This window comes from Danaus plexippus, chromosome 20, assembly GCF_018135715.1.
Source record: "Danaus plexippus chromosome 20, MEX_DaPlex, whole genome shotgun sequence".
NCBI classification, from domain to species: Eukaryota; Metazoa; Arthropoda; class Insecta; order Lepidoptera; family Nymphalidae; genus Danaus; species Danaus plexippus.
This window is the reverse complement of record NC_083550.1, coordinates 4,530,244-4,544,058: the sequence shown is the minus strand read 5'-3', so window position 1 is coordinate 4,544,058 and position 13,815 is coordinate 4,530,244. Positions and strand designations below refer to the sequence as shown.

The following is a 13,815-nucleotide window of genomic DNA, read 5'->3' as shown; positions in this document are numbered from 1 at the left end:
GGCCATGCACAGAGATTTAGGGTAGAGTAAGCAAAATATGTTCGAAATAAAAAACAATTTTCATCATAATTTCCTCCTCTCAAACATTGATAATAATGAGATCTATGACTTTCGCGAGTATTCATTTAAATGAATCTATTATTTTTAACGGGCAGACAAGATGTGTTGCGTGATCACGGTTGCTGCAAAGTAATCGAAACATCAGGAGTATCTAGTTTTTAACATAATAAAATACGCCAAGTAATCCGAAAATATTAGTTTCATTTAAACGTTGGTAATATTCGCGCATAAAATTGCACATTCCGATCAGAACCAACATCTATATATTTTATGAATCTTTCAACTACCCCTGAGCTACGAAAGTACCTTAGAACGATTACGATCTGTTCATCACCCCTTTATGAAAATAATTTAAATCGGATTATTCAGGGGAGATCAAGACATTCTTATTATTATTATTATCTGAAAACAACAAACAAGGAAAACAAAATATTTTATTTGTGTACATAACATGCTAGCTAATTAACTATCATAATACTTTTAATTAAAACGAATAACATTACCTTTTCTTTAGTTAAATCTAAGCTGGTGCCACATCTTCCCTTTGTAATTTTTTTAATTGTATCATCACACAACAATAAACGACAACGACAAATTCAAAATTCAAATGACATATGAAAATGTACTCGTAATTAACTTCGTTAAGCACACATCACCAGAACAGAGCTCAGAACTATAATTTTCCATAATTCGTTAATAAATTCACTCTTTTGCTAATTAACTTATTCACCTTTGCTTAGAAAGACAAATGACTATTCAATAATAACAAAATGGCGAAAATATATGAAGAGTTTACCGACCAATCAGAGAGTCCCGTTTAATTTGACCATTAACGGACTTTCTACGAGATTATAAACGATAAGAAGGAAAGTGCCTCTCGAGTCTCGAATATAACCCATGCATAGGTTTTGCACAGACACATGGAAACATTTTCTGCATACAACATGAGATTTGTAGATCGTCTTGAAATTCTTAGATTGATATTCTAGACTGAGAGTAGTTGTGCCTACCGCCGTTCTGGCTGCATAGCGTCGCTAGACGTTAGCAGCGGCCGATCGACAATGTTAGTTTTTACGTTAATAGATGGCACTTTTAACAATTTAATGAGATCTAAGACTTTCGCGAGTTTTATTCATTTAAATGAAACTAATATATTTCGGATATACTACGACGATTTTATTGATTTTAAACTACATAATCCCGACGTTTCGGTTACTTTTCAGCACCACCAGTGATCACGGGCAGAAGAGATGCGAGATGTTTTATCAATTTTACCGAATCGTAAATCGAATGTCATTTTAAATGTCTGTTAACATTTGTTTTTCCTAACGTATGATTAAAAGTATTTAAGTAAGAATTAAACAATATAGGTTTAATTGTTTTCTGGGTAGGGTATGCAGAGCTTCTTTGCATCTATGGTGTGCACGCCACTGGTCAAGAGAACTCACCTGTCATGATTCAATTGGCCGGACCAGCTTGTTTTAACACACAAGATATAAATATCCTGAGATGTAAGTTTTTTTAAGACAAAAAGGTGACAAGAACAATAATATGGGACATATTATATAATATAGAAATATAAAATTCAGAGACGTCAATTATTGTAAATACCTAAAGTAATGGTATTTGTAAAATACAAAATATTTCGATCTTTTAATTCATTTTTCTATTTCCAATTCATAAATCCAATATTATCTCATTTATAAAGTCGCTTATCAGATTGAACATTAAAAGCAGTGTATTTTGCATAAATACTTAAATTCCAAACAATATACGAGACTATTTTACGTAGTCATTTGTCATATCTTTAGTGAAGCTAAGATTTGATATTTTTTAACATGGACTAATAGTTTATTTTTATTAACCCTGAATGTTTCACACGAATTACGAAGATTCGGACATAGTTATCCGGAGACTTATTTCCAATTATATATCTCGTGTGCGTCACATCATTGAAGTCGGTAGCGTGGAAAATGATTATATTGGTATTAAGATAATTTATTACAAATATAAACTGCTATCCAAAAATATAACCTTCCGTAATCATCAAATGGCAAATTCAATATATATTAACGGCGACACTATTTAAATTTTGAGTCTGTTTTGGTCCGTCAAATAATATTTATCTCTTCCTGTGTCTATGTTCCGACCTGGCTCCGCTCGGCTTCGACGACTTCTCCTTGTACCTGGGCTCCTCTGAAAAAATAAATTTAACATATGTTATAAAATATGTTAGTCTTAGACGGAATTGATTTAAAGTGTTATGAGAGTCCGCTGTAAAGGACACTGAATGTTTTCTTTTACTTTTTAATTTAGAGCTTATCACGTGGCATCCAAAGTGTCTCCGTAACTTCAACCATATCACAAAATCGTATGTTCGCATAAAACGTGTTCATGACACTGATTATACACTGACATTCGAGATTAAAAGACTAAAATCATAATTCAATATTGTCGTCCGTAAAATTTTTATAAAAATGAAAAAAATGTGAAAATTATGTGAGAGAGTTATATACATAATTGAAATTACGTTTATTATATTTACCTCTATCCTTATGGCGATGTCTTCGTTCTCTATCGGGTGAGTGTGAGAGGTCCCGGGGTGGGGGTCCCTCGGGCGCCCACCACCACGCGGGTGGGGCGGACGCCCGGGGGCGGAGGGGGGAGCCGCCATACGGTGGGATCGGAGGCATCTGGGGGTTACGGGATACCGAAATTATATAGAACAATTTAAACTATTTACCACTTCCAAAATACGTATTTTTTTTTTAATACAAGTTCTATAACTTCAATACTGTATAAAATTAAAAAAAGCATGTCTCCAAATATTATTATATCCCCATATTCGTGATGAATTCATCGTTTTAAATGGCAGGCATGCTTTAACCCGTATATCGTAACGGAATGTTTTCCCTATCTATCTACTGACCGGAGGGTAGTCGTGCGGCAGGCGGTAGTGCGTGTGTGAGTGCGGTGGAGCACGCGGGCCGGCGGGGGAGACGGCGGGCCCCGGGGGCGGGGGAGGGGGGTCGCCGTCCGCTGACATGTGCTGGGGGATCTCAGAGGCGAGCTGAGATACATAACATTAGATTAATGTAAAACATTATATTAATATAGAATTTATCCTTGCCTCTTCGTTATATCAGACTGTGTTCTGTTGTATAATATGTGAATATAAAGCTTCAGTGTACCTTCTGTTTGAGGTTGTTAAAGTCGTTGCTCATGTCTCTGTACCGCTGCAGACACTCCTGCCACATGGTCGCCATCTCAGACATTTCGGATCGCTGTTTGTTTATCTCCTCCTGTAATATTATAGAAAATTATACATAGGAATATTGTAACAAAGGAAATTGTATTTTGTTAATTGCTTGTACCATAACAGAGAGTAACAAAAAACATAGTCTCAATATAAGTTTCAATAGATAAAGTCATCGTACCATGAGCCTGGCGTCTGTGTCTCCCACGTCCCTGGCGACCGTCTCGTATCTCCTCATACACTCTCTCCATAGACGCAATTGCGCAGCCGCAGACTCCTGGAACACGTCACAGGAAGAGTTAAACAATATTTCAGTAATGATCGTAGTAACATGGACCAAGATCGTCACTCACGTTAACAGCCTTATCTCTGCCCTGTGTCTGAGATATACTTTTGAAGCAGCGCATCAGATCCTTCCAGAGTTTCATCATCTTGTCCATAGCCTCTCTCTGTTCTGTTATTTCCTGCTAAAAGAAACATATAATTTCCTTAACTCGCTCATACCTCCCAACTGCTACTGGTATCAACACTTACTTTAACAACTCTCAAATAATTGCTCTTTCCGCTTATAGTGCTGGTCTCTCCGTCGGCCACGCTGAGACCCGAGTCTCTCTCTCTTTCTGAGAATCTCTCCCTGTAGTCCTCGTCCTTGGACACCACTGAGCTTCTCTCATAGCGGTCCGAGTTCCTCCTGAGCCGTTCCTTCCCCTGTGTGCTGCTGTAATTCCTCTCCCTAACTCTGTCGTCGTAATATTTATCTCTGTAATTCCTTTCCTCGTGTTTCCTATCTCTATACTCCCTGATGTCATACATTTTGTCTTTAATTCCATCACTCCTAGCACTCCTCCGACAACACCTCTCGTCATCGTTATGACTCTCTCTATGAACATCGAAACTCCTGCTCGTTTTCGCTTCACAGAGTCGCCTCCTGTCCTCACACTTTTTGTAATCTCTGTCATCCCTCCTCTCTCTCCCCTCACCGTTAGGTCTATAGTAAGTATCGAGATAGCTTCTCGTAGGAGTGCTTTCCAACGGGTAAGCTCTATATCTATCTTCGTCACGGTTCTTGTCTGCAACGATCAGTTTGCTCGCGTATCTCGGGTGTAGCTTGTTGTATGGAGGACAACAGACGCAATTCTCTTTCCTGTTGTCTACAGGTGGTGAAACATTATCATGACTCCGAACTCTATTGCGAAAATATTCACTGCTCCGTGCTCTCGTCGGGGATTGTTCTCTGGATTGCTCGCGACTGTGAAGTCTGACGGGTTTGTGGTCGACATCGTAGGAATCCTTTCGGAATACCTCACATTGCAGGGATTTATGACTTTGGGAACGTCCCTAAAATATAATCAAATGAACAGAAAATTTTACAACTGACAGGGGAGGGTAGGTTAGATTACAATCTGTAACTTACAACCGGGCTGACGTTTGCGTAATGTCCCGTTTTCTCAGTCATTTGAGCGCACAATTTGGCAAATGTTTCAAACAAAGCTAAATGATCCACCGGTGGAGTTTCCTCTTTGGCAGTTCTACAAGTAGACATATCAAGTGAGTAACCGGTTATAAGGAGCGTCAAGTGTTGTGGTCAATGAGTACTTGTCTCGATGTCTACAGTCGTCGCGATGTTTCTTGTGGTGGTGACGGCGCTCCTTGGCGTCGGACACGTCTCGCTCGCGACTCCGCCGATGCTCGTGGTGGTGATCGTGGCGGTGTCTGGTATTCAATGTCACCATGTTAATCTTCTCAAATTTTTTGGCAGATTCATGCAAAGAACGCTACAATAATTTTTTTTAAACTCTTGAACTTACTTTTTCTTGTCCCTTTTTATAGCTTCTTCCAAGAATGCGTAAACAAAGGAGTCTTGATCCTGGGGTATAGCTTCGATCGCGTCTTCGCCATCCTACAGACATTTCAATGAAACATAATTTAATAAAATGTACGTCGGATATCGCGTTAATATGATCGAGGAGTTACCATTCGAGGTGACGTAGACCTTGGTGTCGAAACCAGTCCCGCCTTCAAGGCCAGGGATACACCTTCCCGACTAAAATGTATCAAATATTAGTATAGGAAATTGGTATGCATATATCATATGTCGTAAAACATACGCTAAACGTCGATGCCGGCGAGGAGACCTGGATGGTCGATGACCTTCCCCCGGCGATCGCGACTCAGGACTGCTGTCCCTATCTCTGAATGTTTTCGTCATCATATAACAAGTTTACTTCCAAGGGCCGGATATATTAAATAAAAGAGTAATCAACCTCTTAGAAATATCCCCCTCTTGTTCGCCGTCGGTGTTCTGTGACTGCATAACGTCCTGTTGACTTTGCTTGGCCGATGCAGCGCGGCGACCGTTGCCTTGACCGCCCTATAAATTTCCTCGCTTTAACTATTCTTCTATATCAATCTTCTCTCCACCTCACCAATACTTACGCCGGTGGATTCGTCTGTGGCCAGTGAATTGTTGTCATCTTGTTTCCTCCGAGTTCGTTTACGTTTGGACGCGTCGAAAACTTTAAATAATTTTTTACTATCGCTCTGTTGACACTCCATCTTATAGTTTCAAACGGATCACTATACATCTGATCTAACTAGACTATATGCATTACTGGTCACTCTTAAATATTTAAAATCTCAGGAAAGTTATACAAATTATCGGAATTTTAACTAGAATTCAACCCAAAAAAAAATGCACTGATAGAAGTGATTGACACTCCTTGTAATTTAATTGAAATAAGAATTAGGGATTGTCACTATGAGTTCACAGGTGTTGTGTGCCAGGTACATTATTACATGACATCTGAAAAAATATTTGTCGCACGAAAATGTACAAGCTTGGTGAGATGAATTTGTCAAGTGAAGAGTGATAGAACATTATGATAATGTTTGTTGTAATGCATATAGATTAGTAAAGTTGTATCGAGTTTTAAATTTTTATTATCATATGAAGAGAAATGTACTCATATCAGTTTTATTTAATTCGATTTTATTGTAATTTATGGACATCAAAGTATTTTTTTTTTTTATAGTAACTGTCGTTGGGTAAGACATTAAGAGGAACATTCGTTCTATGGATCAACTAAAAAGTTAGGTTATGTAGAAAACAAAAAATATTTAAAACGTCAACGTCATGATTTTATTTAATCTGTGAGTACTTTAAAGAACTATTTCATATATTCTTCATTGATGTCGATCGTGTGAATCTCGAATGAGATTTTTTGTTAATATTCATCGGTAATTTGGAATACAGGTGTGTGGATATTAAAAAATGCCAATTAGAAAAAAAAAATAATGAAATCAGATTCAATTTCAATATATTATAGATTATTGTAATAATTCACATTAAACTTAATTAAAACTTATAGCCCACATAAGCTCCTCACTCATCACTACTATCTCTTATAGACAAGGTGCTAAGGTACTCGGTATAAAATCTCCATCATAAAACCAATAAACAGATTCAAGTCCCATTTTATTATAAAAATCAAAATTACGAGTTATAATACATCTGTTTCTCAATCGAACAATAGACATCGATCATAGCACATCGACATTCCCGTAAATAAATCATCGTGGACATAAATAACAAAAATCAGATTGTACAAGCTACGAGGCGGGCGGGGCGGGCGGGGCTCTGGCGCGCCGTATGCTATATGTACACGTACCCAGCGGTAGTCAGTCTGGCCTCGCCCCCGCCCCCGCCCCGCCTCAGTCCGCCTGGCCGGCCGCCTGGCTGCAGTGGAACAACACGTCGGCCAGCTCGTGCGCCACCTTCTGGTCGAGGATCTGGCTCATGACAAGCGACAGCAGGCGGCGCTCGTGGCGGCGGATCAGCGGCCTGTTCTCGGGGTGCTCCGCCAGCCGCAGCAGCGTGGCCGCGGCGCGCCGCAGCATGTCTAGTGAGGTGCCCATCGCATCCGGGTTGTCTCGCAGGGCCGCCACCCCGTGCTGGTTGGCGACGCCCAGCGCGGTTTGCTCCGCGCGCTCGATGAACGCCACCAGCTGCGCCACGGCCGGCGCGTGCATGGCAACCTCCCGCGCCGCCGCGCCTCCGGCCCCTGCCAGGTAGTGCAGCAGGTTGACGGCGAACTCTCGCACCACGGGCCGTTCCGGCCGACACAGGTCTCGCGCCAGTCCCGCACACAGAGCCGCCATGCGACCGCGCGGCGGCGTCGCCAGCACCAAGTCCACGTTGGCGTCCGTCACGCACAGCTTGCACAGCGCCTCCAGAGCGAGGCGGCGCGGAGACAGCGGAGAGCCGGGCGCGGCGGCGGGCGGGGCGTCTCCCGCCACGGCAGCCGGACACACACTCCAGTGCAGCAGGCCGTCCAGCAGCGGCCGCGCCACGGCCTCCGGCTGGCCGCCGAGCTCCACGCTGCCCGCGATGTTCGCGCAGCAGACGAGCGCGTCCTCCCGCAGCTGGGCCAGCGTGTCCCACCACCACTCCCCTTCTCCCCGAAGACTCGAACAGCAAGAGTCCACGTCGACTTCGTCTCTCGCCGCTCGCTCGTAAGCCCTCGCTCTCGCGGCTCTGGGCGCGTGCTCGTGGTGAAGCAGCAACAGTTTCCCGGCGAGGGCGAGGAACGCCCCGGACCTGGAGAACTCCGCCTCGTTTCCTGGCACGAACGTGAGTCCACGTAATATATTGGATAACGCGATACATCGTCTCGCGAGGGCGTCCCGGGATTCGTTCACTAAGTTTAGGCTGGGTTCGTCGCGCGTGTAACACTCGTCCTCGTAGTCCTCTAGGCGGCGTCGTTTAAGCACGCCGGCGGGGTCCCTTACTTGCAGCGCCGGTCGCCTCTCGGGTTCCAGTTCCATGGGCTCCGCTTCGAGGTTGTCGGCGTCGGCGGGTGGCGGCGTGACCGCGGGCGAACACTCCGGTGAAGAGGTAGCCGCGGGCGGACACCGTGGAGAGGACGGCGGCGGGGCTTGGGCGGGGGCGGGCGGCGAGGGCGGCCGCTCGCCGGGCAACACGCGCACGAACGGAAGGTGTACGAACTCTCCACGGAAGCAGGGCATAACGTGAGCGCCAGCCGACTCGCCGCCGAGCTGCCAGGGCTCCGTCACGTCGTCCACGTCGCGGTCCGGTTCGGGGTCCTCGGGCGCAAACAGCTCCTCGTCGGCGCGGTCGGCCTTCGCCACCATCGTGACGGGCATCCGGCGCCGCGACTGTAGTGTGTAGTTTTCGCAGGAAAGCACCCGCAGCCGGTCGGTGGGATCGGGCGGGTCCGCCCTCCGCCGCGCTCTCGTCACGGGCTCGGGGCTGGCGGGCGGGGCGTACCAGGGTTCGCTTTCGGTAGCGGGAGCGTCGAACACGTCTCCGAGACTTTTCTGGAAGTGCTCGAGCAGGAGGTCGAGTAGGCCGGGCATGTGCTGGAGGCCGAAGTATCCTATGCAATTGTCGTCGAAGAGTAGTATGTTGAGTATGTCGAGAGCCCAGCAGGTCTCGGCCAGCAGACCGGACTTGAGCGCCATCATGATCCTCCAGGCGTCGACGGGTGCCACGTCGGCCTTGGTCAGTCGGCGACGCTTCTCCGCGGCGGGGACGGTCGCCTCTATACACTCGGCGGGGAAGGTTAATTCCCTCTTTAATTGACCTACGCCCGCTGCACCCTGTAACACAGACGACATCCATAAGTTATTCGTGTATCTAGTTCATTGACGTACATTCGAGCACTTGACATTATACAACTGAACTTCCCAATGTAAACATTCTAACACAGAGAACATGCAAAGCTTGTAAGTAAAGCTGAAGATGGTTGAATTTGTTATTGGTGACTTGATCAAGGTAAAAATGTTAGTTTTGGTTGTTTTGTGATCTGAAGATGAATCATTAATGGTCAATATCTGTAACATGTTATGATATACACAATAACGCCCTAAGCTTGTATTGGATGAGGGACGACAATGACTGTATTGTGGATCATGAAAGCTGTGATTGAAATCCTAACAGGTTTAATTTATAAAGCCTCCGAGCTTTTTATAATTATCTCGATGTTTTAGTAAGATTTACTTGAGTATTTTCTTGACTTTAGAGTTAGAAGTTCTACAAATGTATCCGAGTGTTATCGAGGTCTCCATAGACATTAAAGTTATTCAAGTTAAAATTTTTCGTACAAACGCTTAACTATCAATTCCCAAATCTGTAAAGGACATGTAGCTTTAGTGTAACGAAACTTTCTAAAATGGTAACGAACTAAGAGGCCTCACAACACGAGTGAAATGATCTAATCGTGTGTGACGTGTGTGTGTGTGTGCAGGTGAGTGGGACGTGTGTGTGTGTGTGACTCACGGGTGAAGACGCGGCGGGCGGTAGTTCCTGCGGCGGTCGCGGGGCGCCCCACGCCACGCCGCCCGGCGTCTACAACACCCACACGTTAACTACCCCGCGACACATTTCAATGCTCTCAACCGTTTACTTAAATTATTATTACATCAGCTCATGCACTCGACTGGCGTGTACGGTTTCTGCTTCACGGATTAGGGATTTTTGATTGTGAATCGACGTGATAACAGTTAATTGCTATGGAATGATTGCGATGGTTACTGTTACAAGAATGCAACGAACGGCACGACTGAAACGTTCATCTCGAAAAGAATCTGATTCTATATTCTGTAAGTCAAACTGAGGTTCGCATTTCAATTCGTGGCCGTTCATATCGTGCAGGGTTAAAAGACATCTGTAATGGGAGCGTATCGATGTGGCCGGTGGAGGTACTCACCGGCGGGTGGTAAGGTTGATGTGGCTGGTGCGGCTGGTGGTGAGGCCAGGCCGGCTGGTGTGGGTGGTGAGGCGCGTGTGGTAGGGGGGCGGGAGGGCGCCAGGCAGGCGCGGGGCCGCCACGGGGGAAGCCGCCCGCCCAGCCGCCACCTGCGAACCGCGCCGCTCCCGCTGGGCCGCCCGGGCCTCCGGGACCCGCGTACCCCTCTTGCTTGGCGAAGTCCGGGTGCCGCCGGGGGGCTCCGGCCGGTCCACCTGCGCTGGCTCCGCCACCCTGTCGGTTGTACAAGTCTCGTTTTATGCTTTGGAATTTCACGTTAATACATGTGATGAAGCGAAGGTCCTCTAGTACGACTTAACATTTAACAGGATACAAGTTTTAAGAACAATCGTGTGTTTAGAGTTAAGTAAACATAGTCTTTCACTAACAGAACCTTCGCGATCACATCAGTTAGAATTATTAGATGTAATGACAAAGAAAGCAAAAGATATAATTAAAGTCGGTACACTGTGTAGTGAGACCGTACTCCGACTTGTCACGCGGTAGTATCTTTTGCTTCCTCGTTAGTAAGTAACAGTAGCCGTGAGCCCAGGATGTTCCTTAATATTAATATGATGATTATATCGATGGCCGGCCGACCAGACCTCAACGTCACACGATTGAGATCCGTTCTCTGTTCCGCTATGTACAAAGCTACGTAGTCGCTGCTCCTCGCAGCTAAGCTCATGACGTCTGTGAATGCATGCAAATGAGATCGTGACGTTACAACTATCACTGGAAGCCACCACCACACACTCTAAACCTTAACTTCCATGTTCTGTTTTATAGAATTTGTTAAATTTTGATATTCGACTCGCCTCCGAATAATACGAACCGATGTTTCGGAAAGCCAATTAATCAATCACACCGCAAGCCAAAATTTAGTACAAAACTGAAGAGAATTAACTGTGACAGCTTGAAATTTCGTTAAGCCAGTGGTATTACTTGTAAAAAAATCATAATTAAATGAAGCCAAAACCACGGATGAAGTCGACCCTCGCACCCTCTCAACTGTAATATTCGTAATGTGTAAGTATTTAATATCACATCGGACAACATACGAGACATAACTGGGTGTACCGCCGGCAGACTCACTACGATATATATTTGTATCATTATAGTATTCGATATGTTTTAGTCTTACAGTTTGTTACATGTCTGTGGGGTGTTCGTGTGACACAGAAATAAAACGAAGTTCAGGATCGTTAACTATACGGATGTTTAAAATAAATTAAGTTACTGAGATCAATAAATTTCTTATGAAGTGTTACAAGTGAGAGACAAAAGTGACAATTAAATATCTAAGTGCATCTAGAGGGAGGATGGCGGGGTGGGGGGGATTGTTCGGTGCGCCCAATCATGACCCGCGCGTGTGTGTGACTGTTCGTGTGTGTGTGTGTGTGGAGGGTCGGTGCAATGGACCGGTCGCCAATATGGGAAGCGGTGTTGAGTGCGTGGTACAAACGTCCGTACGTAGGCGCTCCGCGGGGACGGCAGCGGCGCCACGAGCTGACGAGCGAGCTGCGAGCTCAGCAGACCCGCGCCCGACGACAGCTGGTAGGAGGCACACGGACGGTACGACACCACACGACACGACACGACACGACCCGACACGCGGCCCGGTGTCGGGGACGCGGCGTGCCGTGTGTGTCTTACAATTTAGTATAGACTGAATACAATCATTTTACTAATAAATTATACTCATAAGCCAATCGATTAAATATTACAGTGTTATCCACAGATATTATATTCATATATTTTAAATGTACCTCGGAACTTTGATTCGTTTATCGTAATACAACGAAAATCGTCATTAGATCAAGAAAAGTGGTTCAGATACAACAGCGCGAGACTGAGCGGTCACAGGAGGAGCTTGGTCCGCTCCCATGCTCTTCATGCACAACTAATCGACATCACGACCATACAGCGGACACTTACACTAATGAAAGATAATAATCATTATAACGATTCACACTAGGGTAGTACTCACGTCGTGCTGCTGCTGCGGCGAGTGCGGCGGGTGTGGAGGGTGCGGGGGGTGCGGCGGGTGCGGCGGGTGAGGGTGCGCGTGAGGGTGAGGCGCGCGGTAGTAGTCCGGGTAGGGCTGCGCCGGCTGAGCCGGTGCGGGCTGCGCGGGCGCGGGCTGTGAGGGCGGAGCTCCGGCCGCGGGCGCCCCCGCACGATAGCCGCCATACCCGTAGCGGTATTCCCCGCTACCGCCGTAACCCCTGGAATAATATCAAGGTTACGAACACTGTGACAGCGATTTAAACATTAAGGAACTCATTAATTATATGAAAATATAAATGGGCCGGGGCAGGTTGTTAGTTTAGAAATGAACGTGTTGTATCAACTTTTTATCCTCGCACATTTCACTGCTAGCAATATGAGCTAGCTAACTTCGTATAGTGAACTATCATTTACCTGTCTCCTTCCGGACCGTAGGGCGGATACACCGGCCTGTTGGTGGGGTAGGGCGAGCCGTACTCGTACCCGTAACCTTGTTGGTAACCTGAAGACAGGCGGAAGATGTGATCAGAACATGAAACGTTAACTGGCGTTGTTAGTGAGAGACATGCATATACACTACATACTATTAATATAATAGGAACATACAGTAACCAGCATCGCATGAGAAGTTATCGAACTGGGCAAACAATGTACACTATGTCTACTGCAGTGTTATATAAAGAACTAATACACATCTATAATAGTAGTTGGGAAATTTAATGTGAGGTTTGATAAGCGAAATTGCGGGCTAACCAAAATATACAAGCTGGATTAGTTAATACAATATGCACGTTAATAAGAAGCAGCTGGAGGTGACATGGTGGGAGATACGAAATTTACTTAGTGACTTTATGATTTATGTATTTCACATTAGATTACAGTCACATACCGCCCGCGGCCGTTAGTAATGACTCAGACAAATATACAAGAGAACACACGGGTAAGTAAATTTCGCATATCAAATAAAAGCTTCACCACTGAGTCACAGAATTAACGCCACAATCTTAAGGGAAGCTTTTATTTCTGAGGATTTATTGATATATTTCATTAGGAATGTCCAGGGTATAGGATTGAATACATCGAGTTGGGTACAAGTTAACATCGTGGGGGGGTTAGTAGATAAAGGATGGGGGCTTGGAGGTTGGGGGTGTAGGTTCTCAACGGAATGTTAAAATGCCGCCAGAGCGTCACGGTAGAATGCGCAAGCGACCCCGTGGCGCTCCGCTGAGGCTGTGAGGATCATCGTTGGGGGTTTGTGGAGTGCAATCGTATCGCGGTACCTGGGGGTCGCCTGGGCCCCGGCGGCTCGTCGAATGGGTTGGAGGCGGCGAGGTTGTCGCCGCCCGGCCCGCCGCCTACAACCACACAACCCGTTACGTGCATATAAACAACTCTACTGACTGTCACACAGACCGACATGTGCATGTACAAGTGCGCGGGGCGGTGGTAGTCAACAGAATTGTTTATTTATTATAAATACCTAGTAGGAACATTTGCCACAAAAAGTTTATACGAGTCAACATAAACACACGGCTGTTATCGTAGCTGTTTAAAGTGAACGATCATTGTCTACTTTTCATGGCGATGTTTAATCTCAGGATCGACCTAAAGTGCTATTAAAGGAGTTAGTGACAAGCCAAGTGAAGCCAAAAGATTTGTTAGCCATCGTCATCAAAACAAAAGGCCCCCGGGATATTGGTTAATTTAGTATCAAGGGCGCGG

The 13,815-nt window shown here is 45.4% G+C and overlaps 2 protein-coding genes across 11 annotated transcripts in view; both read right to left on the bottom strand.

Annotated features, from left to right (window-relative positions):
- Nucleotides 1-2,037: 2,037 nt before the first annotated feature.
- LOC116773968 (peptidyl-prolyl cis-trans isomerase G-like) lies at nucleotides 2,038-6,471 on the bottom strand. Of its 2 annotated transcripts, none has more exons than XM_061523788.1 (14): nucleotides 5,753-6,471; nucleotides 5,581-5,687; nucleotides 5,425-5,508; nucleotides 5,291-5,360; nucleotides 5,125-5,216; nucleotides 4,913-5,029; nucleotides 4,731-4,845; nucleotides 3,851-4,654; nucleotides 3,670-3,783; nucleotides 3,498-3,593; nucleotides 3,252-3,362; nucleotides 2,990-3,130; nucleotides 2,606-2,753; nucleotides 2,038-2,256 (listed from the first exon to the last, which is right to left on the bottom strand). In XM_061523788.1, exons 1-14 carry the CDS (start codon nucleotides 5,870-5,872, stop codon nucleotides 2,183-2,185), a joined length of 2,193 nt encoding a protein of 730 aa, XP_061379772.1. In that variant the 5' UTR covers nucleotides 5,873-6,471; the 3' UTR covers nucleotides 2,038-2,182. The 2 variants fall into 2 exon arrangements, with proteins under 2 accessions (XP_061379772.1, XP_061379773.1); XM_061523789.1 differs by having other exon boundaries at nucleotides 3,670-3,780.
- A 303-nt stretch (nucleotides 6,472-6,774) lies between these two features.
- The window catches only part of LOC116773820 (trithorax group protein osa), a 62,156-nt gene continuing 55,115 nt past the window's right edge, over nucleotides 6,775-13,815 (bottom strand). For 5 of the 9 annotated variants that reach the window (XM_032666315.2, XM_032666316.2, XM_032666318.2 and 2 more), the window contains 7 exons: nucleotides 13,374-13,448; nucleotides 12,508-12,595; nucleotides 12,074-12,311; nucleotides 11,557-11,637; nucleotides 10,045-10,317; nucleotides 9,615-9,683; nucleotides 6,775-8,935 (listed from right to left, as the gene is read on the bottom strand). In XM_032666315.2, coding sequence (XP_032522206.2) covers nucleotides 7,028-8,935; nucleotides 9,615-9,683; nucleotides 10,045-10,317; nucleotides 11,557-11,637; nucleotides 12,074-12,311; nucleotides 12,508-12,595; nucleotides 13,374-13,448 — 2,732 coding nt within the window. In that variant the 3' untranslated portion in view covers nucleotides 6,775-7,027. The remainder of the gene's footprint in view (nucleotides 8,936-9,614; nucleotides 9,684-10,044; nucleotides 10,318-11,556; nucleotides 11,638-12,073; nucleotides 12,312-12,507; nucleotides 12,596-13,373; nucleotides 13,449-13,815) is intronic. The other 4 variants (XM_032666321.2, XM_032666323.2, XM_032666322.2 and 1 more) reach the window with 4 other exon arrangements.